General features: G+C 37.3%; 2 protein-coding genes across 2 annotated transcripts in view; one reads left to right on the top strand and one right to left on the bottom strand.

Moving 5' to 3' along the window:
• Positions 1 to 381: 381 nt before the first annotated feature.
• Positions 382 to 2223, top strand: LOC121405882 (D(1) dopamine receptor-like). The gene has a single exon (XM_041596871.1). The coding sequence runs from the start codon at positions 567 to 569 to the stop codon at positions 2199 to 2201; it is 1635 nt and encodes a 544-aa protein (XP_041452805.1). The 5' UTR covers positions 382 to 566; the 3' UTR covers positions 2202 to 2223.
• Positions 2224 to 10995: 8772 nt separating this feature from the next.
• The window catches only part of LOC121405860 (synaptotagmin-6-like), a 28720-nt gene continuing 12548 nt past the window's right edge, over positions 10996 to 27167 (bottom strand). The window contains exons 2-6 of the mRNA XM_041596832.1: positions 22427 to 23316; positions 19975 to 20095; positions 17559 to 17730; positions 15652 to 15908; positions 10996 to 12744 (exon numbers count right to left, since the gene is read on the bottom strand). Coding sequence (XP_041452766.1) covers positions 15689 to 15908; positions 17559 to 17730; positions 19975 to 20095; positions 22427 to 23122 — 1209 coding nt within the window. The 5' untranslated portion in view covers positions 23123 to 23316 and the 3' untranslated portion in view covers positions 10996 to 12744; positions 15652 to 15688. The remainder of the gene's footprint in view (positions 12745 to 15651; positions 15909 to 17558; positions 17731 to 19974; positions 20096 to 22426; positions 23317 to 27167) is intronic.

Here is a 27167-nt window from a genome sequence, read left to right as displayed (position 1 = left end):
AAAAAGGTTGCAAAACGACCGAGCTTGCCATTAGGGGTGCTTTAAATTTGCATTTTGCAAAGTAAAATTGAAGGATATCATGGATACGTTTGGTGAATTCTGTGAAAATGTTCATTCATTTGGACATTTTTGTAATTTTTCCCAGTATTTATTTATTTATTCATTCCTTTTTTTGGAAGGGGGGGGGGGAGGGGGCAACTGCCCCCCTGCGTACGGCCATGCTTCCAGCCCCTTGCTATGCTAAACTTACATGTACGTTCATTTCCAAATGAAACGTATACTCGTATTCCTTTCACATGTTTTGTTGGTGCGTTTGGGTTTTAGGTTTTAGTAATATGGTGTGTGATATTTTGTTTTTCTTTCTGTCTACCACAGGAATAGTTGGACCTCAGCACTTTCAATTAATTAGAGATGATCCATGGCTCCACTGGGACCTAAGAGGCATTTCCCCATCCAATTCTTTGTAAGCAACAGCACACAACAACACGCAACGCCATCGCAAGCCATTGGCTTTGAATGACGACATAGCAGCCATGTAAATACATCGAATATTGTTTGTTAATTTGATGCTGTCCATTTCGCGAGGAAAAGTTTACAAAATGGAGAGCGCCAAAACTACGCTTCTTACGACAGCCCGGATCAGTAGCACACTTTCAACCAAGAAAACGGAGATACCGGGGAACGATACCGACATACAGCTGACCGTGGAGACATACATGACATCGGGAATCAGTGGAAGTTTGGGAATACACCCCTCTATGGTGAACGGTACGGGCAATGACTCATCGCCATATGATGACGACTTTGGAGCCTTCACGAAATCGCCGTGGCACCTCGGTATAATCAGCATCATCTACGGCATCCTCATCATAATAACCGTAGTCGGAAACATCTTCGTCATGGTCGCTTACCATCGCGACCCTAGGATTCGACGTAGCGTCGCGAACACGTTCATCCTCAACCTCGCCATCGCCGATTTCATAGTTGGTGCTTTCACATTGCCTGTTTACTTTGGATGGAACCTCGTGGGGGTGTGGATATTCGGAGAATACTTGTGCAAGGTGTGGTCTTTCGTCGACTTCACAGTGACAGCTATGTCGGTGATCACCATCATCCTCATCAGCCTCGATCGCTACTGGCTGCTCAGCAAGAAGGCAGCTTACGCTTCGTTCCAAACACAGCGACGCGTTGACACGACAATAGGGATATGTTGGTCAGTAGTCTCGGCTATATTCCTTGTTCTAATATTTGCCTGGTCTGCTATTGTAGGTCAATTCAACGTCGACTTCTCAAACTTTTGTGAGAGCGAGTTTGTCTTCAATCTCTCTGCTTTGATATGTGTGGTAGTAATAAATTTTGCTATTCCTGCCTTGATCATAGCGATCTTGAATATCCAGGTTTACAGGATGATTCGCGAGCGAGCGAGAGGCATCGATGCCTTGGACAAAACTATACAGCGTGAAAGTGGTGTCAAAATAACGTCAGGTAGAACAACTTTCTTGCTTCGTGCTCTGCGCAAGAAGCAAGTGCCTCCCGTCGCCGGAATAGAAACAAAGACTAAGAAAAGGGACCCCGCGGTCATCCTCGTCTCCGTCACAAACAGAAAAGCCTCAGAATGCCATCACAACCCCGCATACGAACAACAGAGCGATGTCGCGACGTCATCGTTGTCTAATGGCGGGGCATCGGCCAGCAGTATCGCGAATGACGAGAATAACGTTTGCGAGACGAACGACGAGAAATCTGAAGAGCGCGAAAACATGAACGTTGACGAGTCGATTCCACAAACTCCTGAACTCAAACAGAATGTTTTCTCGGTGTGCAAAGGAGAGCAACGGAAACACGAAAGCCCCAAAGCAACGCCTAACTCGAACCTGGAGGGTATGAAAACTAAATTGAAGAAGAAACAACGTGAATTTAAACGGGAACGGAAAGCCGCGTTCATACTTGCTGTTTTGGTTTCGGTGTTCATATGCTGCTGGTTGCCCTACAATATTACAGTTGTGATAGGCATAAGTTGCAGTTACGAATGTATCCCAGAAACAGTGTTCATAGTGGTGGAGAATTTAGTTTGGATCAACAGTGCACTGAATCCTTTGCTGTATGCTTTCACTAACGTCCATTTTCGTCGAAACTTTCTGACATTTCTAGGGTTTGGACGGATGGCCCGGAAACTAGAAGGACCACACAGCATTGCTTGATTGCTGTTTTTTGTATCATTATGAGTAATATCCCGAGAAATACTCTACGAAATATTACAAGGAATTATTATGAGAAAAAACTTTAATATCCGTATTCATTTAATATATTTTAACTGGGGTCAAGGGGTATGTCGCCTCAATATTTTTAATCGGTTCTTGTTTTGAGAGCTCCACTTACCAGCTGCTATCAATTTCATCCCAATCTCAGGTCTTGCTAGATAAATGGATATATATGGATATATATGTATAAATATATATATATATATATATATATATATATATACAGTGCGTCCCAGAAAAAACGAAACCGAGATTTAGCGATCATTTATCATTACTTAATCATACATAAAATAGACAAATAACCTACCAATTTAAAGCTTAGAATCTCCTCTTTCATCTGATATTACTTAGATTATTTTTCATTCACGCATGAGTGAGCAAATACAATTTGAAGAAAGGATATCAGAAATTCATTTTTCGGGGGGTATCTGGGTTTCAAAAAGAAAACCACATTTTTGAAAAGTTCAATATCTCCTCTTTAATTTGATACCTAAATTACAGAAAATGGTCATGAAATAACAAAGTTCTGGTCATTTGAAATAAGGCTTGAATTTCAATAATTTCATAAAATAAAGAGGTTCTCCAGGCTGGCTTTCAAACTCACTCGACACTCTGTTTTGTTGACGATCAGCCATGCATTAAATCTGTTGTTCACCATGCGAAAGCTTCTGTGGGAAACCAGTGAAAACACGTTTATCTCATAAAATTATGGAAATACAAGCCTTATTTCAAATGACCAGAACTTTTTTATTTCTTGACCATTTTCTGTAATTTAGGTACCAAATTAAAGAGCGGATATTGAACTTTTCAGAAATGTGGTTTTCGTTTTGAAACCCAGATACCCCCCGCCAAATGAGTTTTGGTATCCTTTCTTCAAATTGTTTTTGCTCACTCATGCGTGAATAAGAAATAACCTAAGTAATATCAGATGAAAGAAGATATTCTAAGCTTTAAATTGGTAGGTCATTTGTCTATTCTATTTATGATTAAGTTATGATAAATGATCGCTAAATCTCGGTTTCGTTTATTCTGGGACGCACTGTATATATATATATATATATATATATGTATATATATATATATATACATACATATATCGTGATGATAAGTTTACTTTTACCAGAGGCTCTTGAGTTGAACTTATTAAACACAGTGTGGTGAAAGCAGTTGTTGAAAACAAACAGTTTGATATCCTGAGTCATTCTTTGATTGTTTTCGTCACACGATATCATACACGCACACCCTCACACGCACACACACACACACACATATATATATACATATACATATATATATATATATATATGTGTGTGTGTGTGTGTTTGTGTGTGTATAATATCGTGTGATATTGTCATTGTTCAAAACCCAACTTCACCCGACAAAGGAAATTATAATTGGTATGGTGTCGAAAATCTGTATATCTGACGGTCAATCGGATCGGGTTCGCCCAAGCCACTAGCCCGTCTCTGTGGTCTAGTGGTTAAGACACCGGCGTTCAAAGCTGGGGGCCCGGATTCGATTCCCGGCAGAGACTTTTTTCGGCATCACCAATTTTTCCAAAAAGGGTGGATAGCTCTTGGGAACCTTGATTTAAGCTTCGCCTACCTTTGTTCTCTTCATCAATTTCTTTCACACAATATATATATATTTATTATATCAACCGATCTTATAATTTTCACATTCATTTATTCAAACAATGTTCTTCTTCATTTGCTTTTAAATTCTTTTGATACTATGTACTTAAAAAGCCCTAATCTCCGTAAACCGAAATTCTAGTAATTGGTTAAAAGTTAGTTATCACAAATGACTTGTGACAGTTACGTTTTGTGTAACATTGTATTGCTACTGAGTAGCTAAAATTGCATCCAAGGGGACATTTCAATTAAACCTGTGCTCGCCATTTTTTTCTTAACAAAACGTAAAGGTCAAGTCCACCCAAGAATTTCTTGATTTGAATCAGTAGAGAAAAATCAAACCTGTATAATGCTGCAAATTTCATCAACATCGGATGTACAATTAGAAAGTTATGTCACTTATGATTTTCCCTTTTTTTCACCAAACAGTTATATGCCCAACTCCAAGATATGACATGATATCCCTCACTCACTATTTCTTTTGTTTTTTATTCTTTTAATTAAAAAATATTGCCATTTTTACAGATTTGACAATAAGGACCAACTTGTATTTACCATGAACTTTTAAAATAAAGGTAATACCACATGTTCAGGGAGGAATGCAATTTTGTTTCACATGTGTTTTACATTGAGGAGAAAAATAGGATTGTTCATAATAATGTCAAAACCTAATTTTGCATCCGATTTTGATAAAAAATATTTTCAGTGTTATGCTTGTTGAATTTTTCTCCTTTTATTCAAATCATTTTTTTGTTGGGTTGGACTTGTCCTTTGATAGGATTTAAATCTGCTAAAGAATAACAATGACACTAATCTAGTTCGGCCATCGATTTGATGTGTGTGTGTGTCTTTGTAGATATACATGTAGGTGTGTTGGTTCATGTCGTCATTGTGAAATTATGTGAAAAAACCTTAAAAATCCTGACTTTATTACTTGGCATCCAGTTTGGGCTGGTTTTTCAGCGGTTACTCATCAGTTTGATTTCTATTTCTATTAAAATCAACCTTTGCCATTAAATCCCTTTATTTTGCGGATTAGCTTGGCGTATAAACGTAATGCGTTTTTTTCAGGGGGCATTCATAAATTTCAACCTACCTTTCGGAAAGTTCCCATGGCATTTAAGGTTTTCATCTGTTGTAACAATGACATATCAGTTCGTGCTTTTAGGAAAAAAAACTTACTTGGCATTTTACATTTATCATCCAGACTTTTTCCGCATCTTCAGCTCTCTCCGACTTGGACAACCATCAGAGCAGCCCATAATTCCTAGGATATTTAATCATTTGTTATTTATTATGATTTTAATTCGCATTAGCACAAATTAAGGGGAGTGAGTCAAATCCATGCATTTAGAAAACATATTTAGTTAAAACGCACCATCAGACTATAGAAAGGTTTTCATATTGTGCTATAAATTACATCTCGGAGATAGGTTGCCCTTTTATTCCATGGCTGCCTTCTGTAACACGTTAGGAGATAGTGTCAGTGTGCTCGGATATTGCGTACTTTTTAATGTGACACCAGCATTTTTCAGTATCTGAGCCCCGTTGCTTAAAAGTTACTATCATGGTAACTTTGCCATACAGTGGTAACCACCATGGTAACAATGCTCATCAGCCAATCAAAATCAAGGATTCCATGAAATGTCTAGGAACCGATGGAAATGAATAGACTGAGGTTGAGATGCATATGTTTGGTCTGGATGAGACGGAGGATGAGATGGCAAAGGCGAAGATAATTCGTTGGTATGGGCATCAGGGACCTGGCCATGGAAGATTATTCTCTTGTTACTGGGGGTGCTGAGCATTTTCACAGCAGTAACAATAGATAATCCTCCGTGGATAGGTACATGATGGGCATGTGTTGATGAGGGATGTTGATTGTGTGTTGAGTTTAAGGACACTTGAGGTCCTGAGTTCAGGTGGTTCGTCTGAGGAGTAGGTAGGGTGGGGTGTCCGAGTCCGAAGAAAGACATGGAAGAAGCAAGTGATGGAGGAGAGTAGGAGTAGGAGGGTTGTGTCGGGGGAGGAGGAGGGGCTGATTGTATCGTGAAGTGGATGGAGGAGTTGAGGGCCAAACCAGATTTAAAACGTGGATGTCTGACTGTATTCGTATGTATCATATAATTATTTCTTATCTTGTTCTGATATAATTCGATGAAGTCAGGTTTTGCCATTACCCAATCCATTCCAAAGTATGTAAACAAACTTTTCTGGTAAAAGATATTCATAGAAAAAAGGAGATCTGCATTCTTGTAAACGCTCATGTAAAACGTGATCCTGATATTCCACATAACTTGATATTTGTTTTCATTTGCAGGTAATTTATATTTGATTTTCGGGAGAGTATACAATCAAAATGGCGTAGAGATTTATCATTTATTAAGGTGAGGGTGAATGGACATGTGCCTGTTGGTTAAAAAGGTAAACGAGGGCGTGTTCGTATGTCTAAATGGTATGGAGGCGTGCGAGGGGTGAGTGCGCGATGATGCAATAGGTGTGTTGGGAGTGTGTATTAATATCAATCATGTGTGTCAATCTATTGGGAGGTGAGAGGGCATGCATGCATGTATTGTGAGGAGTTCAAATGTGTACGTGTAGTTTCAGAGATTTGGCAGTGTGGTGTGGAGGTACGCAAGAGGCGCGCAGGTGAGGGTGTGATAGATTGGGTGTGCGTTTGTGTGAGTGGTAAGTGGTAAGCAGGGCCGCGGAACGGTTTTTAAAGTGTGTGGGGGGGGGGGGGGGCTGACCACGCAAAAAAAAATCACAATCATAATGGTCATTTCTACGTTTTTGTACATGGTTTTGGAAAAAAGTGGGGCGGCCCTGGTATGTGTGAAGCTGTTTCATTGGTGATTCGATGAAGTCGGGTTTTGCCATTACCCATTATATAGTTATGTTTTCGGTGAGTGCGGTCTCAAAAATTAATGTTCAATGTGAAGATGTGTGGGGGTGCGTGCGAGAGTGTGTTATGTATCGGGTGGCATGTGTGGGTATTTTTTTTTTACTGATGTTACTTTCGAGTATTACCTTGAACATCATACAATTTTATCGATTCTTTCTGTTCTGCACTGAATAAGTTGTTAAATTGTGGCAGGCGTTCAAATGTGTACGTGTAGTTTCAGAGATTTGGCAGTGTGGTGTGGAGGTACGCAAGAGGCGCGCAGGTGAGGGTGTGATAGATTGGGTGTGCGTTTGTGTGAGTGTCAAGTGGTAAGCAGGGCCGTTGAACGGTTTTTAAAGTGTGTGGGGGGGGGGCTGACCACGCAAAAAAAGTGCGGTCTCAAAAATTAATGTTCAATGTGAAGATGTGTGGGGGTGCGTGCGAGAGTGTGTTATGTATCGGGTGGCATGTGTGGGTATTTTTTTTTTACTGATGTTACTTTCGAGTATTACCTTGAACATCATACAATTTTATCGATTCTTTCTGTTCTGCACTGAATAAGTTGTTAAATTGTGAGGAGTTCAAATGTGTACGTGTAGTTTCAGAGATTTGGCAGTGTGGTGTGGAGGTACGCAAGAGGCGCGCAGGTGAGGGTGGGATACAATTTTATCGATTCTTTCTGTTCTGCACTGAATAAGTTGTTAAATTGTGGCAGGCTGGGGCCTATGCACATAATCGAACATAAAAAGGATGCATATTGATCTAAATGTACTCGTTTCTCTTTCCAGTTCGCTTCGCTCGATACTCGATAAATATCAGCAATATGAATGCACGACATCAGAAAGAAACGTAGCCCCTACATAATATTCGAACCCATTGCCTAGACAGCAAATCTCCGTATTCATTTACTGATATTAGCTATTGACATTTTCCTTACGGAGGAAATATGTTGCCTTAAAAAATGCTTATGCTGTATCCATAGTTTGTTCATGTTGGCCAGTATGCCTGTATGGATCAGAGATGGATGACTTTGATGTAAATAAATTTTTAAGTAAATATATAAAACAATTCATGCCGTCGATTTATGGACAGTAACGGAATAAAGGAGATATTTGATAATTGAAAAAAATATGATTCAATCTTGTCATTTGTTTGTGTCACGCAATGGTTCAAGCGGGAAGAAAATGAAAAAAGGAGAAATAAAAAGAAAAGCCTGATGACGTTTTTTTTTCATGAAACTTGCAATCAATTGCAGTAAAATTGTATGTCCTGAGCTCCGTCTTACAAAGAGTTATGATTCATTCAATCATTCCCAAGTATATGGAAATCCACCAAATGCATAATTCTTTTCTTTTGGAAATTTGCTCGATGTCCTTTCAAAACAAAGAGAAGCATACTGTGTTGTCAAGAAAACATCATTTCTAGAAAATAGTTTGAACAAGTATGCATTGTAGATGTTGACGTTGCTGGCTTTCCATAGCTGCGATTGATCGGATCATTCGCAGCCCTTTGATATCAAGATTGTGTTGGATTGTTTATCTGCTTCTCGACACAAAGAGTGGGTTCTGATTTCCTAAAATTGGGATAGTTCTATCAATTGTAAATTTGCAGCAGAATATTTGCAATTGATTGCAACTAATTTCTCGCGACATCCCTTAGTCGTGTATTGTCTTGTTCACATCTGGTGTTTATTTGAAGAAAAAAAGATACGTCGGCCGTCAGCTCGTCTTGCTTCCCAACTTGATCAACATCCTATGAGAGTGAGACTGCCCTCTTATGTTCTTGTAATGGTAATGTTGTGTGTAGGCCCCGGGTGGCCAGTCAAATGTATTGCTGTACACATGCGTGACCAAATTATTTCCAAACACCCCCTAAACGAGTATTTCTCTTTGTGGAATATAACCCCTAAACAATTTTTTTTTCGCCGGCTTAATTTACACATTTTGGTCCCTAACTAAACAAGTTGTCGCCAGAATATGACCCCGGAGAAAAAAAAAAACTTGGGGAAAAACATAATCTAAGCACGTTTGTCTAGTCTTAAAGAAAAAGAAAGCTTTGGGAAAATAACATACCCTAATTACGTTTGACCCCGCGATTAACCATTGACCAGTCTTTCAAAAACACCCTTTTCTTTGAAAATATGTGTTTTTGATACCGTAAACGAGTGCACGCGCGGCTCGCGTCCAAAACTGGAAACAACAACACTCATTTAAACGCGTTTTTGGTCACGCATGTGTACAGCAATATATTTGACTGCCCCTGGCTGAGGTGTAGGTCTATCATTAAAAGCATTAACACTTTACCATTACAAGCGGGGGGGGGGGGCGTCTTTGCGGGGCTTCATGCTATTGAATTCCCTCCCACTATAGAGATCCGGGATAGCAAGTGTGTCGAAACATTTAAGATTAAGTTATTAACAAATAAAATTTATCATTGTTATTACTATTATTATAATTATCATTATTAACTCTTTGCCTGCTTTGTTCGACCAGAGTAACATACAAGGCGGGGGGGGGGGGGGCTGCCAACTTTGACTCAAGTCTCAAATCATTAACAATACACACAGGGTGTAGTAAGACTATGTTCATGCACTCATACACACGAGTGATGTGTGCATCGGATTGTACTGTGTACATGCACAGCTTTTCTTTAACAATGATATAATACTATTCCGCATTTATATAGCGCTTATAATACATCGGAACGACGCGTCGATCCGATGTATTAAGCGCTTAGAGATGTCGCGACGTCTCTAAGCGCTTTACAGACATATTATTACAGACATATAAACCTATCAAAGGCTATTGTGAGCTGAATTAGAATAGCCCAAGCAAATCCCCTTTTAACATTAAGGTTGCACCTTGAAATTAATGCGGTGCAGGAATGATTCTGTCAGTGGCGGGCAAAGAGTTAATACAACCATTATTATTATCATCATCATTATCATATTTATAGGACAACGACAAATGAATGTATACTACCTCATTCACAGTTTATGCAATTGAAATGCGTAAACAAATCTTTATTATCCAAAATGACACATTTACAGAAACAACTAGTCAATATTAACCTTTGTCAAATCTTACCACAAAAAACAGACAAGATAGCTATTTTGCTTGTTATCTTTACTTACAACTCTTACTCTCCATTGCAAATTGCAATTGACAGCATTATATATATAATAAATATTAATCCGTATAAATCCAAATATGTACATAAATCGGTAATAAAATAATTTAATTTTTCACATGTTCACATCAATATTGCACAATGGGTATTTACATTTTGAGTAAATGAGCAAAATCCGAACAAAGTATAATTATCTGAAAAATGCTATCTTATAAAAAACGAACTATAGTATGAACAGTTTACGTTGTCAATCAAATGTGTTATAAAAAGACATTAACCAGTTATTAAACATGTGCATTCAAAGGTATCAATCAATTGTCAATAAAGTTATAAATTGGGAAAGGTTCCACGACAAAATAAAATACAACTCAACAAAATGGGAACAGTTTGTACTGTAAGGGATTGTATTGTTAAAGTGTACCCGTTTCTTAGTATATTTCGAAATCATGCAAATTTCACGTTCCAGTAAATAATGACTGAATTCAACTATCCCCTTTATAATTCTCATTGTGATATTGATTTTATTCCGTTAACTTGTCAAAATCAAATTTTCGTTACTAAATTCATCTGTATTTATATCCTATATAATACCGATAAAACCACTCATATCGACTTAATATATCATAAGATTATATATCTTGCAATCCTTACTCCATTAATTAATGCAATCATCAGTTGTTATCGTTATTATCATTTTATTATATTATTATTTTATTAATTAATTTATTTATTATTATTATTATCATTTCATTTATTTATTTATTTATTTATTTATTTATTATTTTTTTTTTTTGGGGGGGGGTATTGGGTGTGGCTCCTGATTATAATTGATTTGGATTAAACACTCAATGAACAAGGGTTTCTAGCCTTAAAGGAATGTTTACATATGAATTCTTGTCATTCATTAAGTACCTCATGCGGATGGTTATTTTCATTGTCATTATTATCATTATAACCGTTATCACCTATGTTAGCAAAACATATATCATCATGATCATCATCTTGATAATTATTTCAACATCACTATGATTGTCATTGGTATGAATAGTGGAAGTAATATTCATAATTACGTATGTAGTCCTAAAAATATCGTGCTTCGCCACAAAATGACTAATTGAAATATCACAAGAGAGTGACAAAATGTGCCTACCTCATAATAAAGAATGCATCTCTAATTCAAACTTTTGATTCAAGTCTTTGGATGTTTAAAGTATGATATACACCTTTAAAAAATAATTAAAAAACGTTGTTTACTATGTGCATCGCACAGTAGTTGTTTAAACAGCTTAAACACGTGTTTAAAATCTTAAACAACCATGCTTAAATTGATAATTATATATTTGAATCTAAACAGTGATTGGGTAGTAAAAAAATAATTACCTTTTTACTTTAAATGTAGACACGGTAAAGAATAATGTATATCAATAAATATTTTCTGTTGAGCAGCGAATTGCAAAAAATTGATCAACTTATTTTCACACGATATTCACAAAAGACGCCAAAGCACCATCAAATATCAATAAAAAGTTAAATATTTGTATCTATTTACAGTGCACAGCTATCAAAAAGCGTGCATACATTTAAAAAAACTGTCATCATGTTACGTTCATACAAAATCACAATTCAATATCCATCAGTAAAAAAAGTATTTAACAAAGTCCATTTAAGACAATATTCAATTGAAGTATAAAAAGCTTACGATATCATTATGGCCGAAAAGCTCGAGTGCTCAATTTCATTTGAAGTAATCACCTTTAAGAAATGAATTGTGCACTTGGCATTATGTAATGGTTGTATGTACATGTATATCATAAATACGTTAGCGAAGAGGGAGAGACAATGCGGGACAAAGAGAGAGAGAGAGAGAGATAATGAATGTGTTCGTGAGAGAAAAAGAGAACGACAGTGAGACATACAGAGATGCAGGAAGTAACAGAAAAGAGAGGGAGAGAGAGAGAGATAGTCTTGAAATTATCGTTCAAGCCGATGGACTAACTTGTTTGTCGTAAAAAATATTTACATCAACACTAGAATGCATTTCTAACACGTCTAACGCGAAGTATTAAGTTTTATAACAAAGTAAAAAATTGTATTAAAATTATTTCAATGCGATCTATTTCTATTATTTTCAAAAGACCACTTACACGTACTCCAACATCATCATAACACTTCCCTTCAACAATGCAAGTCATACAACATAATTGTATTAGTGTTTGAAATGTTTCATATCAACTCCCCTTAACAAAGTTGACGAATTATTAAATTTATTCAATTTTGTCCTGTTGACCTTCTGATACGCTGCTTTTGAGCAATGTATCACTAAACTTGTCCTAATGAATGATATGCCGATTGAATAGCGATGGAATGTGTAAATAAATTGTTTAAAGAATAAATTGATAATGACATTGAAATGTTTGTATCTCAAAGTCTGTGGGAGGGTAAGCATATAACAGACGAAACAATGACCTACCACTCTAATGTTTGCATGGGTTGGGAGTATGAATACAAACTCTCATAGAATCATTTTCAGCGAAAACACAATTGTTTTTCTCAGAAAGAACATTATTTCCATAACGGATGCCGGATTTGCAGATATTTCACGTCCTAATGAGGAACTCCTTTACCGCTCAACTATTGCAGCTGCAGTGAACCTGGGGTGATAAAGACGAAGAGCGCCCGCTTACGAGCTGCTAGTTTAAGTGACGAATAATCTTCTACTATCCACGCTGTTCAAAACGTGTCTAGTCGTGCTGTAACCTAAGACAACAGCCATGACACAAACGGTGAGCTGATTTAATGTCCAATAGAGAAGTCATCTTGGTAACACTCCGAAATTCTATGCAGGGTGATAAAACAAGAGGGAAAAAGACAAGGTTGATGAATAGCAATCTTGCATTTCACGATCGATGATAAAGTAGAAAAGTACATGACATTTCATAAACACACTAAGAAACGTAGGTACAACTTTGCACATTAAAAGGTGCAGACCAGATGTCACACTGGAAATCCATTTAAGGTGCAGCTTTGTACCTTTTTGGAAAGGTGCAACTGTGCACCTCTCTGAAAAGTGGAAAGTTGCACATATACGCTGCAGAATTATACCCAAAAGTTCTTATATGTACCTTCAAGAGAAGTATAAAGTTGAACCTTTTTCAAAAAGATGCAAAGATGCACCGATAAGGTGCTCCCAGTGTGATATCTAGGCCCCGTCTTACAAAGAGTTACGATTAATCCAATTAATCGTAACTCTATGGAAATCCATCAGTGTCATAATTTCTTCATCCGGAAATTTGTAAAATATCCTTTGTAAACAGAAGAGAGCACACCAAATTGTCAAGAGATCAATGAATTTATGGATATATATTCATATCTATTTTTTTTGGTACAAACATGCATTTTATATGTTGACGTTGCTGGCCGGCCATAGTTACGATTGATTAGATCAATCGTAACTCTTTGTAAGACGGAAACCTGGTCTGCACCTTCAAAGGTTCAACCTATTAAGACGGCCACGGATCCAACATGCCTCGGTTTGCATATCAGGATGCCACCGTGCCTGGCCATCCACTTTATCTGTTTGACAAAATTTTCCGGTGGTTATGGAATTCTTCTGCGATGCGCATAATCAGAGTCAGTGATTTATAGCCCTACCTTTAATTTTGCAATATTTAATTGTCACAAGCAGGGGAAATATCGGATTGATCGTGTGTATGGGTTTAACATACCTATAATTGCAATGTTTGATTCCCCGTATATAAGGGTTTACGAAAGGCTTAAAGATAAATTCCAGTTCTGGTAACGATATCAAAATGACTTTTTACAAAATCTAATATAATGACCACTCAAGTGTCTGTTTGTACAGGGATATGGAACATATCCCTGGTTTGTATGAATAAAACATATGTGCCAAAGGATTCTGGAAGAAATTGTTTAATTGCTGAGAAATAAGCAAAATAGGTCACTTCCGTCGGGTCTTGATTCCAGCAATAATAATACAATGTCCCACGTGTGCCTATATGTGTTGGCGATCTTCAGTGTGATCGTTTTTTAGCTTAGATTTTATGATTTCACAAAGTTCAGTTTATGTAACTGTACCAGATCTAGATCCACGATTATAGTCATACTTAGCCTTGGTTTTACAGACTTTCTCACGAAATTAGTGGTTTACTGCACTATCATTTAGCTTTAAATAAACAGTTACTAAAAAAATGACTAAGTAAAAAAAAAATGCTCAGATCACTTTTCTTCTAGTGGTAAATGATATTCAGCAGTAAAATGTAATGTTCATTGGTGATTATTTAGCGTGTAAGAAAGATTTACTTGGCCAGTCGTTCTTAAAGTTGCCCTTAACTTTATACGAACATCTCTATGAAATGACCCAAGGAGTGAAACACATGTTTTGTATTAATGTACAAAATATTTTTGTGGTGTTTTTTTGAAAAAAAAATCATTTGGAGAATTTATATAAAAAGTAATATTTTAAAATGTTACTAACAACTGACATAAATATCTTGATTCATTAATAGTTCTTTTGGTAGCGTGTGGGTAGATAAAAATAATAGTTGCCACCAAGCCTCTACCAATGTTGAAATATATCACTTTCATAACGTTCAATATATCCCTATTCCTTCTGTAAAAAGAATTCCTGTATTGTCCTTCTTACATTCTAAGTGAACTTAGGTTCCTTGAATATAAACAATGAAAACAAAAACACCGGGTAGTAAATGGTACTTTCCATTAATTTTGATGACAATATATGATCAGTTTAATTTCATGATCAGTTTAATCTATTGGACAAAATTTATTGGACAAAATATATCAAGCATGAGCGGAAGCACTTTCACACAAGAAAGGGCACGATCATTAATTCATCAAATTTTATTTAACCAGATCAGAACCAGATCACTTAAATTGTGACTTGACGGTGAAAAACTAAGGTATTGCAGTCTCTCCTTAAAGGTATTGTTTAACTTTGTGAGCAGCTGATTTAAAAAATTCTCAAACCAAGATGAAACATGCGTACAAGTGCACGTAATAGAACTAATAAACCCTGAAAACAACCATTATTGAGAATGAAAAGCTAAAACTACAAGGCAAACCCCGATTTTGTAAATAGGCGTCTTATAGACACCTAGATAGTACACAAGTGTATCGGATGAAGTTAAGATGGTGTTTCCGGTCACTATATTTCAAGTTTTGAAGCACTAAATAATTATTTTCGAACGCAATTTTTTCTGGGCTTCATTTTTGTAACATATCACAGACACAGGTGACAAGTGTGACCTTCTAGCTCAGATTTTTTATAAGTCAAACCAATGTTGACCAATCACTTTAATCTCCCTCGGATGGAATTGCCCTGATAAAGCCTTCAGACCCTGCAGATATTGCAGGGACCAATGTTGCATCAAGCACTCTCTTCTTGCGCCACCTACGTCCATGCTGACAATGTCCAGCTTATCGCGTTCACTACAGAGTGGGAGTAACTGTCAATTAAATCGGGAATTGCCACACTGATAGCGGAGGGCGAACTAATCTCGACAATGCAAGATACATTATCAATCTAATGAGCGATTCTGTCAATCACCTTAATGGTATCATCCCTTGTCTTCCGTCAAATAAATATGCTAAATTGAGCTTGCTATGATTCGTTTCATAAATACAAAAAATATCCTTTTGACCTGATATATTTTACATGATATAAATCACATACGTAATTCTGGAAGGTTATATCAGAACTTATTACCGTCTAAGTCATGTGGGCCAATAAGCCTGCTACATATTCACTCCTGGTCAAAGGATTTCTGGGTGGATGATCCCATACAGTTCTTGAGTCCGGCTGACAAAGACGCAACGGAGAGGGCGGGCGTCGATTCTTGCAGTTGATACCACTGTGCGATGGGTTTACGTGGGTTCGTCAGCATGTCTGCCCAGTGCGCCGCACCCTGCGCCGGTGCGTTTGGACCTACTTCACAGACTCCGATCAGTTCACTGTGGCCAACCCTGTTAAGGAGAGAGTGAAATGATGGACAGGTTATTGCAAATTTTGGTTGGAAGTAAAACTTGATAATGTTTTAGTCGCGGATCAGTGCAGGAAGGGGCACATCCTGCCATTGCCCTTCCCCCCGCCCTTTGAGACCCATAGCAAATATTTGTTATGTAGTGCATATGTCAGTGGGGACCTTTTTCTTTCTTTCTTTTTTTTTGGCTTGTCATTTTTTTTTCTGATGTAGATCATCATTAATTGGGAGTAAAGACCTTTTATTTTATTTCTTTTAAAAATTCATTTATTTATCTATTTATTTACTTATTATTTTTATTTTATTTAATTTTGTCTTATTATATCTAATTTTTTATTTATTCATTTATTTTTGGTGGGGGGGGGGCTTTATTCATCCTACGCCACCCCCTTGCAATATCCTGGATCCGCCCATGAAATCTTCGATCGATATTTTAATAAAAATGAGATGATATGGGGAGAAAAGAATAAGACGTTACAAACATTTTAATCGGAGCTTAACGTTTTTAGACGGGAACACTCCAAACAATGCTAAGTACTACGAAAGAATTCAACAAATCAAAATTGAATAATCGAATCATTCCTTTTCCATTCATGTGGTAATGAAATTCATATCCATCAACTGCTTTTTTGTGGTCTTATTATTTTTAAAGTAATATAAATCAAAAAGGTATAAGGGGCGCAACATGGCGTCTGTAAAAAAAAAATCTTAAAAAGTTTTGTTTTGTTTTTCTTGGTCGTAGACCATTTTTTACTTTACTTTATATTTTTTTATTTATTTATTACTATTATTATCATTTTTTTGTTGGGGGGGGGGGGGGTGAGCCATGTACGTCAGTGATATTGTTACTGATTGTGTGTATTTTAATATAACATGAAATGTCTTAACCCGTATGTTACATCGTTATTGCAAAAATGTATTACATGTGAATTCAGAGCAGATGGAAACGAGTGTAAAATGGCATATACAAATTGCTAATCATCCAAACTAATATATAATTCACCATCATTTTCTAATATCAAATACAAACCACCTCCTCAATTAATTGGCTCCCATTTTTCCAGATTTGTTGCCCCGCGCCTTCTTGATCGATGAGAATGATTTAGAAAATAGCCATTGACGTCATTAATCACTTTAATTTTTCATGGCGAAAAGGGAGTCTCTTGTAGCCGCTTTATGAATTCAGGAGGGAAAAAATGGATTTAATTATGGGACGGTGATGATTACGATTACAATTATCAAAGGATAATGAAAGAGCAAGGCAGTTTTCATTTTTTTTTTACGCAAAGCAGATATTAAAAATTCTGCTCATTCAATAGGTATTAAAGACGTGACTACACAGTCACGATAGCTCCTACACTGTCAAACAATATTGGGTAACATTGTTAACCACCACGAGGGTAATCATGTGTCCAACCAATTTTGGGCAGTATTTTACACAATGTTGGAAGCATATTGTCCAGAGAGTAAGGTTAAAAAATAAGCAACAGTTACTGTAGAATGGGCAAAATTTTCACCACACTGGATAAATAAAACTGCCCAAAAGAAATGCCTAATGCTGGATGGACACATAATTAACCTCATGGATAATTTTAACCCAATATTTTATAGAGTGTATATTTATTATATTCACCAATCGTAATCGACGACGGCGATGATGAGGCAAATATTTTCCATGCTGTCTGGTGCGACGTCGAAGACCATTGCCTCGTTGTATACGGGGTTAAGAGTGTTCTTTTTCACCGTCGTTTTCTTTTTCTTGATCCGCTTCCCTTGCGACATTAGTGACACTTTTACATAAGGATCTGTAAAAGAAACAATAAAACTCATCGGTGAAGTACATAACATTGGTATGAATCATTGTAAAACCTTTTTTTATTTGGTTTTGTTTTAATTCGTTGGGAATTTAGTCGTCTGACTAATAACTGACTAACACCATATTAAAACTAGTGGCTGATAATATATTGCATTTTTTTATCACTGGCAGTTGCGATTCTCCTCCCACCTCCTGGCTTAATTGACGCCAATGATACTTCATTACATATTGAAATCGGGGAAAGCATTCATCTATTTTATAATTCTACTGATGTTTCTGTAGGTGTAACATTTAATTTCAAGTTGTTTTTCACGTCAAGGAACATCATCGCAAACGAAACATTGTGTCACACTTGATGAAGAAGCGTGGGTTAGCTTGAATCATTTCAGTGTTGACGCCTAATTTGCTAATCAGGCGGCGCAAATGAGCGAGGGCGAACTGCAAAATGCAATCAGCGAATTGGCGGGCGACAGAGTGCAATTTCCGCCGGCATTCAATGTGTGCGTGTTTTTGTGCGTGAACGCGCGGGGGAGGGGCGTGTGCGGAATCACAGAAGTAAACACTACATGGTTGATGAATTGACGATTAATTGGAGCACCTTTTCTTTGTTTCTTTTTCTTTAATCTAAAGGCGCGACCGGCACCGGGGGCTAAAGAGAGGCTGATTGAACATGCTGGATCATTGTTTGAAGCATTAACTCATTATCTCGGAATAAAGCACGAGTGGCCGGCTGAGATTACCCATCTCTCTGATCAATTGATACGAATTAAACCTCTGAATGTCTTGTTTGTCATACTGGGTGTTTTTTACATTGTATAATGTGATGTTATGAACGACTGCGGCTAAGACCTAATTTTGGGGTGCCATCTGTAGCTAGCGAAATTTTAGAAAGCGAAATACAGCGATTTTCCTGAGCTATCGTTGGAATGTTTATCTACATGACCTTACATTTGTTATTTTTTTTAGGAATTTCGCCTTATATTTTATTTTTTATAATTTTCAATCAAACTACAATTATTTGAAATACACCCCGACTACAAAAAACATAAGTGTCGCATTTTCATACTTTGTATCTTGGGGTGGCAAGAAATGGCCAAGCCTTCTCAAACCATCACCACGCACATGACACAGGGGAGTAACTCGAATAAATTACCGCCACAAAACATTGAAATTCGAATTCTGATAACTTCGATAGCATTGATTTTCCCCAAACCTATATCCAGACGTTTTATTATTTTTTTTTTCAAAACCTTGGCATAGAGTGGACTTGCCTTATGGCACACTCACACCAATCAAAACGACTCCAAACTGACCAATATCAATGGTTTCAAAATAACCTACAGTAGGAGCTAGGATCCATATTGGCCCGGGTCCATAACACAAAACTTAGCCATGTTGCAATGACCATAGAAAACTTTCTAACGATTGATTGCATTGAACATGTTGAATACAATGTACAATTAATCGCTTACGATTAACCGCTAAGCTTTGTGTTTCGTTGGGAATGAAATCTTTGGAGTAAGTTACTTTGTCTAAAAGCAGAAACAAACAGCATAAGATCAATGAAAGTTTGAGTAAAACTGGACAAGCAATAAGAAAGTTAGGGAATTTGAGTGTCAAGATCACCAATACTATAAGATCTCCCGTTAGCAAAGCGATCAGAACTGTGATGTCGCAGATGTACAATTTCTAGTTTGCTCATTCTGATAATATATATAAAAAACATTAGTCATCTATTACACGTCCTCTGATAAAAAGAACACTGACCTTGCGAAGTACTAGACTAAAGAGAAAATCTAAGTGATATACCTGAAGAAATGGGGAGGTTGTTCATGTGCGACATCACAGATGTCAATGGGATGATCTAGCTAACATTCGTGATCTGAATATCCAAACGCTCAAAACTTTCTTACTCTTCATTTAACCTTCCCCAAACTTTCTTTTGAGGTGGTTGTTTTTGTTTGCATTTGTCCTATCTTTTACATCGATTCATTATCATTTAACCTTGATCTCATGGTGGCACGATTTATACTCCGGCGACATTTGCTCCGGTCACAATATCTCAGAGTGCATAAGGTTAGAGTTAGGATCGTAATATAGTCTTTGGTTCAGAAAAATATAAAGATTGGGGTTTATTTGGTTTTTGAGGATAGGTTAAAGGTTTGACTTAACGTGGAGATTTTCTACCGGAGCAATTGTGGGCGGAACAAATGTCATGGAACTGATCTCATACCTGAGGCACCGGTAATATCCATCGCCTTAAGGTTACGGGCTTTGATGACAGTGAGAGTTAGTCGACACGCTGTAGGCAGGTAGTTGAGAGAAAACATCACCTCGCCTAAATCCGCCTTTTCCTATTGTGAAAAATATGAAGGATGGCATTATGATATCAGTAATTATCATTACCATCATCATCACCATCAATATCATCATTATCATTATCACCATCATCATTATCATCATCATCACCATCATCACTATCATCACCATCATTATCACCATCATCATTATCATCATCACCATCATTATCATGATCATCATGATCATCATCATCATGATCATCATCATCATCATTACCATCATCACTATCATCACTATCACCATCATCATCATCATCATCACCATCATTATCATAATCATCATCAATATCATCATCATCTGCATCACTATCATCACTATCATCATCATCATCATCATCATCACCACCACCATCATCACCATTATCATCATCATCATCTGCTGTAATATTCAAAGGGCTTTACAGCCTATCACGAAGATGAAATGCCTGCTTAAACTGATAACAATAACGAAACTAAAATTTAATGCCAATCTCGCTGAGTATTATGATAACAATGATTGCAATAATGCTGCAATAACATCAGTAAAAATGTTTCTGTTCTAAAAAAGGCGGGAGTGTTAGGTGCTTTCGGGGAAATTTGTTAAAACTTGGTTTGGTAGGTATGTAGGCCCACAAATTACAATGAATATATTAATTCTCAACTCTGATACAATTACAAATTGTATAAATATTGATTAACATTAGATTCAGTATACTGGAAAAGTAGACACAAAAGTCTTTAAGCAGTGATGTCAACTAAGATAACAAGGTATGGCGGACACGTTCGGTTTCGTCTTACGGAATGACGATGTCTTTAAATTGATATAACGAAATAGTTCTCCTTTTCTCACTATTACCTCAGTTCACCTGTATGATATTAAGATTTATTCTTTCGATATTTGACTGTGTTTGTGAATAAACAACATGCATTTTAGAATTAAGATTAACCATCTAAGCTGTCATGTCAGTTGTGGGTGAATTATCGCTTTAGTAATAGAAAAGTTCTTTATTTTAATTTTTTTTGTAGGCGCTTTTGAATGCAACTTTTACGGTAAATACTGAAAAAATACTAAAGACAAGAGCAATATGATTTTCAGACTAAAAAATACCCAAAGAACTTTTGATGACCAACTTTATCAAAGATGCTTTTAATACGTAATGGTATAAAAAGTAGGGTCCAAGCTTCTATTACATCTGAACTTCGCATTTATCAAAAACATTATTTTTTACCGGTCAAATTCATATTGAAATGCAAATGATAATGCATTTGTATTTTTATGACTTATACTTGCGTTATATTTTGTCCAAAGAAATTCCAGAAATAGAAGGGAAATAAACTAGGTTAGCCAGATATCATCAGTGACTTAAAACTGCAGAATGCGTATAGGACATAAAGGCATAATATTTATGTACAGATTAGTGAAGGATTTTCTACTACTGTTCCTAGAAAAAAAAATCCGTTTTCCCACACTACCACGGAAGCACAGCTACCGTTTTTTATCCACTCACACGATTTACGTATTTGATGAAGAATCGTATAACGAGCCCTTACTAAAAAGAAAGAGAACATAAAGGAAAGCAAATTTGAATTTATATATAAATATATATATATACATATATATATATTTCTTAAAGGGAGCGAACGTTCTGGCTAAAATCATAAAAAGTTGTTTTTAAAAGATATGAAGTAATCAAGTCCTCAACAAAGATGAAAATAGCACGTTTGTCATATAGGAGTAAACAAGCCACATTAAAATTCATGCACGCTTACAATACCCCATCCACGGGTTTGGGCAATGTTGGGAATCGACAACTCCTTTTCGAGTGACCTTGTTGTTAAAAGAAAAAAAATACACACGCAGGCTAATCCAGTTGGACATAAACATCGCTATAAACAGCGAAACCATAGCTTTGACATATTCGAATCAAGTATTTGCTATTCAAACGGTGTTAGCAATGGATCCTTTTCATGATTTTTTTTCAGGCCGTATATAGCCATGACATTTTCTCGAAACAAATACATGCTGATGTGTGGGATTTTTCTCATAAAGATAAAAAAGAACAACTTTAATGCAAAAAAAGAGAAAACGATTGCCAACCCTATGAAAGCGTCACATCGCTCCAGTGAAGGCATCCTTTTATGAGCTTGGAGAATATAACCAGTTCTTTAAGAAAGCTGATTGAGATTACATTTCATTATCATAATTGCAGCGCATAGCTTGGAAAAAAGTAATAAAAAATTAACAAGCGAGCTACTTGTCGAAGGGTTGCTTCTTGTATCTTAATATTTAAAACTAGGACATCGCGATATAAATACTACAATACCATCTCTAACATCTATACTTACTTGCGACGTTCCTTTCATTATGTCCTCCACGTATTGTGTTTCTTTACTCAGATCTCTATCTGTAAGAAGACTGGTGATATTAACTTCTCCTATAAGGTCATGCCTGGAAAACCGGTCGAAATCATAGACGGTGAATTTCAAAGTTTTGGTCTCCAGCTCGTTGTAAGGTATTTGAAAGGCAAATCTCTCATCGAAAACGGGATCACAATTTTTCCGATGAACTTTGGTCTGGTACTTCCGCTTCCGGTCGGGGCATAGATAAATCTTCACGTAGGGATCTGACGTTCCTGAGAAGTCTTTGGCCGGAAGGCCGACAGCTCGCTCTATGTGAACGTTCAGTGTCTCCGTTGCGTAGTCGTAGAAAAGGCTGAAAACCAATCTGCCACAGTTTGGTCTGCTTTCACCGTTAGGCTTCCCCTTGTCTTTGGATTCTTGTCGGTAAAGCTCTGGACGTAATGTACCTATCAGATCTGTTTGGTCTTTGCGGGTGGAATTGATGTTCTTGACGCTGAACTCGACGTTCGTCAGGTTAAGCTGTAAGGAGAGCTGACGTTGCTTTCGGAATGCTTCCTGGCGGAGCTTCTGCGGCAAGAGCGGGACAGTTGATTGACGCGGTAGAGGGAGGGGCCGAGTTGGACTAGGTCTTCCCGAGCTGGATCGGCTACCTGTTGGAGACCCATCACGGCTTTGGAACATACTATCGTTATCCGAGTCTGAGTCAATCTCGTAGCTGTGATGATTGAACACTTTACGCTGGACGGTATACAAGTCCTGAGGCTCCGACAGTGCTTTCTTCCTTTTGGAGCAATACAGGGTAATGAAGGCGATCAGAACGATCGCTATTGATAAGCATACGGGGATGGCAATTTCTTCGAGTGGAAAGATCCGACCTGTAAAAATGGGATAGAGAAAAAATATAAAACACGTTAATAATTTAACCCTTGAAATGTCATTCGTTGCATTGAATTCTGGTATCTGTACACAAAACGGAAACGAAAAAGCATCTTGCTGCACTTATGGGTTCATCTGCATGGTTGAATATGATCTCGAAATTAAAAAAAGCTTCATAAAACGATCTATGGTCATCGTTAATGACAAATGTTTTACTTCGTCACGTGTCAACTAACGTGACAGTATATGTTTTGCATGGAATCAACTACCTAACGATATGAGACGAAAGTCAATATTGTTAAAAGTTGAAATAGGACTCCAACTGAGGACAAGCCACGTACAATATTACATTTCGCCTCAAATCATCACAATTATGTAAATGCCCAAGCTCATACTTCTAGTTCTCTTAGTTCAGTCTACCAGGAACCAAAACATGTTGCACTCAAATCTCCTATAAAACAAAACTAACGTAATGAAAGATGATTAAAAATGAAAGCGCTTTCTTTGTCTACAGCAATTCGTAACACAAGGAGAGCTCTTATGTCACCTCCCTACAACGAACCGAAACCTAAATATCAAATCATATATACATGTGAATCAAATGCTTCGACAGATTTCATTAGCGTATGCAACGAAGCACATCATCACTGTCTATCCTTTGCATCAACAATTAGCCTATTGTTTGATAGGAAAGTTTAAGATTGAAAATGAAAATGAAATGAAGTCTCCAAGGGCAATTAGCATAATGAAATAGGAAATTACTCCTTGGAAAGATAAGGAATAAAGCCTAGGGAATCGAATGGATTTCATTAACAAGCATGAAAAGAGTAACAATGAAACGGAAAGCGATTGTCAAGAGAAGTTTGCCGTTTGCCTTTCTAATAATGGAAATTTAGCACATTACGTACAAAAAGAAACATTAGGGTTCAAATAAATTTCTTTGCACGCCCTGATGCTTTGGTCGTCTGTTTGGTTCCTAGAAATTACTTTTGCAAGGGGTCTCGTTGATGGTCTTGCATGGCATGCTAAATGGAGCTGTTTATTGCAGTTTCGTATTTATGGCTGATTTGGGGGTCGCTTGTCAGGGGTCATCTCTGTTAAGTTATCTAAAATTGTAAATTCATATCAGTTTTGTCCAGGAATTATTGCAACGGGGAGGTTGACGCGTTTCAAGCCGGGGTATCATCTTCCTGGGCCTTTGTTCAAGTAACAGTACCCCATGTACACATGACCCGTTAGTCAGGTGCGTCGCATCTTCATCAGGATCGTGTCCCTATTGGCCTGCGCTCGATGCTACACTGTTAAAGTCAGTTGCATATCACGCACGATGTGCTTCGTATATTCAGACATCAAGGACATTGAGGACCAAAACAGGTAAAATAGGAGAAAATACAAAACCGTAAGGGACTATCACAACTGAATGGTCAAAGCAGCGAATACCGACGTTCAAATGCTATTGCAATCTGTTTTCTTAATACCGTATTTTCATAACGAGAGTTGCCTTTTGCTGAGAACACATACTGTTAAAAAAAAAGAATAAACCTTCTTAATATTTTCTGTTAACAAAATGAAATTCTTGGTATCAAGATTAAAACTTTTGATCTAAAAAAATTTAGGGGAGAGCGGTTGGCCACATGTACAGTACATTGTCCTCCGCTGGTTTAAAGCGTCGAGAGGAGCGTTTCATGAAATGGCTTGCCATACGTTTTATCCGATAACTTTGTTTCATCCGACATTTAGCACAGTAACAGTGCTTTTCAGCCAATCAAAATCAAGAAAAGTCGTCTGATCTGGCAACTTGTCGGACGAAATGTTGATGAAACGTGACTGCCCCTTTTGAGAAAACGACTGACAATATGTACATCGCGTCGACACACTGTCTTAAATGTCCAGTTGTGACTGCGACCAAGCTGTCCGATATCATTCTGTATGCAGCAATGGCGGAAGCTCAACCGCTATCCATTACTACTCGCTCGTGATTGTCAACCCAAATAAGCCCATTTATATGCTAACAACAGCACAAGGTCGGGTCAATAAAAGTCCAAAGTGAAGCAAACCAAGCTTAATATTCTGGCCACAACGACGGGAAAGTACATTGCTTTGTATACGCTCGAACGCCATTTAAGATGGCCATTTTGTGGAGTTGGTGAAGGGGGAAGCAAGGCTGTGTTTTGAGGAATAGCATCATAATGATCACGAAAAATACATATAAACCAACCGCGTGAAAGGGGTAAATAGACGTACATGTAACTTCGAAAGAAGAGCCTTTTCTAGAGAAAATTCGATCAACGTTTAGGCGTACTCCTGTAGGAAAAGGGCATTATTAAAAAAAAACACAGGTTATTTACATACGCATGATGACAGCTTTTAGATTATGTTGATGTCCAATTTAAACATCGGAATGACACTTCCCGAAGTATATGTCTCATTTTATCTGAATGCATCGCATTTTAACTTACTTAATAATAATAACATGCAACATTTTTATAGCGCTAAATACAAATGTTTCTTATCTTTGCATACTATTACCCCGGCTTTCGCACAGCTTCCGTTATCGGGCGCTCGAGCATTGAAGAAATTTTCCCCACCGGTTGCCCATGTACTACACCTGGGTGGAGAGTGGCAAATGTAGTGGAGTAATGGAGTGCTGCGGTGGGATTTGAACCGCTAACCTTTTGGTTCAAAGTCCGGAGACTTATCCACTGAGCCACAGCACCTCTAAATATTACACCAATAGTTAACTGACGGACGGGATAAATACCATCCCCAAAATAAACTATTAAATCAATTATATCTCATTTTAGAAGGAGAAAAAGAAGAAGAAGGAGAAGAAGGAGGAGGTGGAAGAAGAGCTGGATGAGGAAGAGAATAAAGAGGGCTGGGAAAGAGACAGAGAGAAAGAGAAGAATGAGGAGGACAAGGCCCTGGATCTACAAATGTTCTAAAAAAACATTAGCAGTCGCAATGGTTGTCCGGGCGCGTCCGGGCTTCCGCTTTAGATCTCCCTCCATTGCCCAACAACACGCATGACAGCTGATTCTTTTCTGGTCGACAATTGCACCTCCGTCTCTGCACGCATACCCCGCATCAGGTTTGCTTCTCGTCTCTAATACAACGCCACTGTAAATCGGAAATCGATGTGCGATGGCCCTCGGAAGGCTACCTGGTTACCAGGAGTCCGACCCTCATACATAAATCATTAAATATGACACCTAGCCCAGAAAGCTTTCGACATGCATACAAAGATTCAATCGCCAAATACCCCGGTCTATAGAGGATGTATCCAGTTGCTCACCTTTAACACAGGATACGAAAGAGACCTAACTTATGTTTCTTAACGATATCCAAAACGATGTATTGGAACATCTCTTAGAAGAAAAAATGGAACACGCGTGCATGTATTTTCAAAGATGGGATAGCATAAAAATGTCTTCAAATTATGTTATTCATTGAAATATTTTTCTTTTTCATACAATTTTGTTACATCTGTATGTATTTATTTTAAATGATTTTGGAAAACTTTCTGGATATTCAGTTGATTAGAAAATATATCAAAATAGCCAATGTATGAGCATTATGTAAATGGGAAAACCTTGAATAATGGGAGTACGGACTGTGGACAAGTTTCATCATTCTATAGATTGGTGACAATTATGAATGGTTTCTAAGACGTAGTTTTTCAGTTTAACTCGATGGCATATTTACATAATATAGTACACATGTATATTCAAATATTACTCTTCTTTACTGAAAATCATTGATCACAAAAAGTTCCTTGAACTTTAATCATCCTCATTGTCTCATGCAGATGCTACCATTTATTGTCTATAAACGCGTAATTTGCAAGTTT

The sequence above is a fragment of the Lytechinus variegatus genome, chromosome 19 (genome assembly GCF_018143015.1).
Source record: "Lytechinus variegatus isolate NC3 chromosome 19, Lvar_3.0, whole genome shotgun sequence".
NCBI lineage: Eukaryota > Metazoa > Echinodermata > Echinoidea > Temnopleuroida > Toxopneustidae > Lytechinus > Lytechinus variegatus.
Note: the sequence above shows the minus strand (reverse complement) of the source record. Positions and strands in the feature narration are given on the sequence as shown.

Coding starts and splice junctions, on each gene's coding strand:
- LOC121405882 (XM_041596871.1), top strand. CDS start 567: ATGCTGTCCATTTCGCGAGGAAAAGTTTACAAAATGGAGAGCGCCAAA.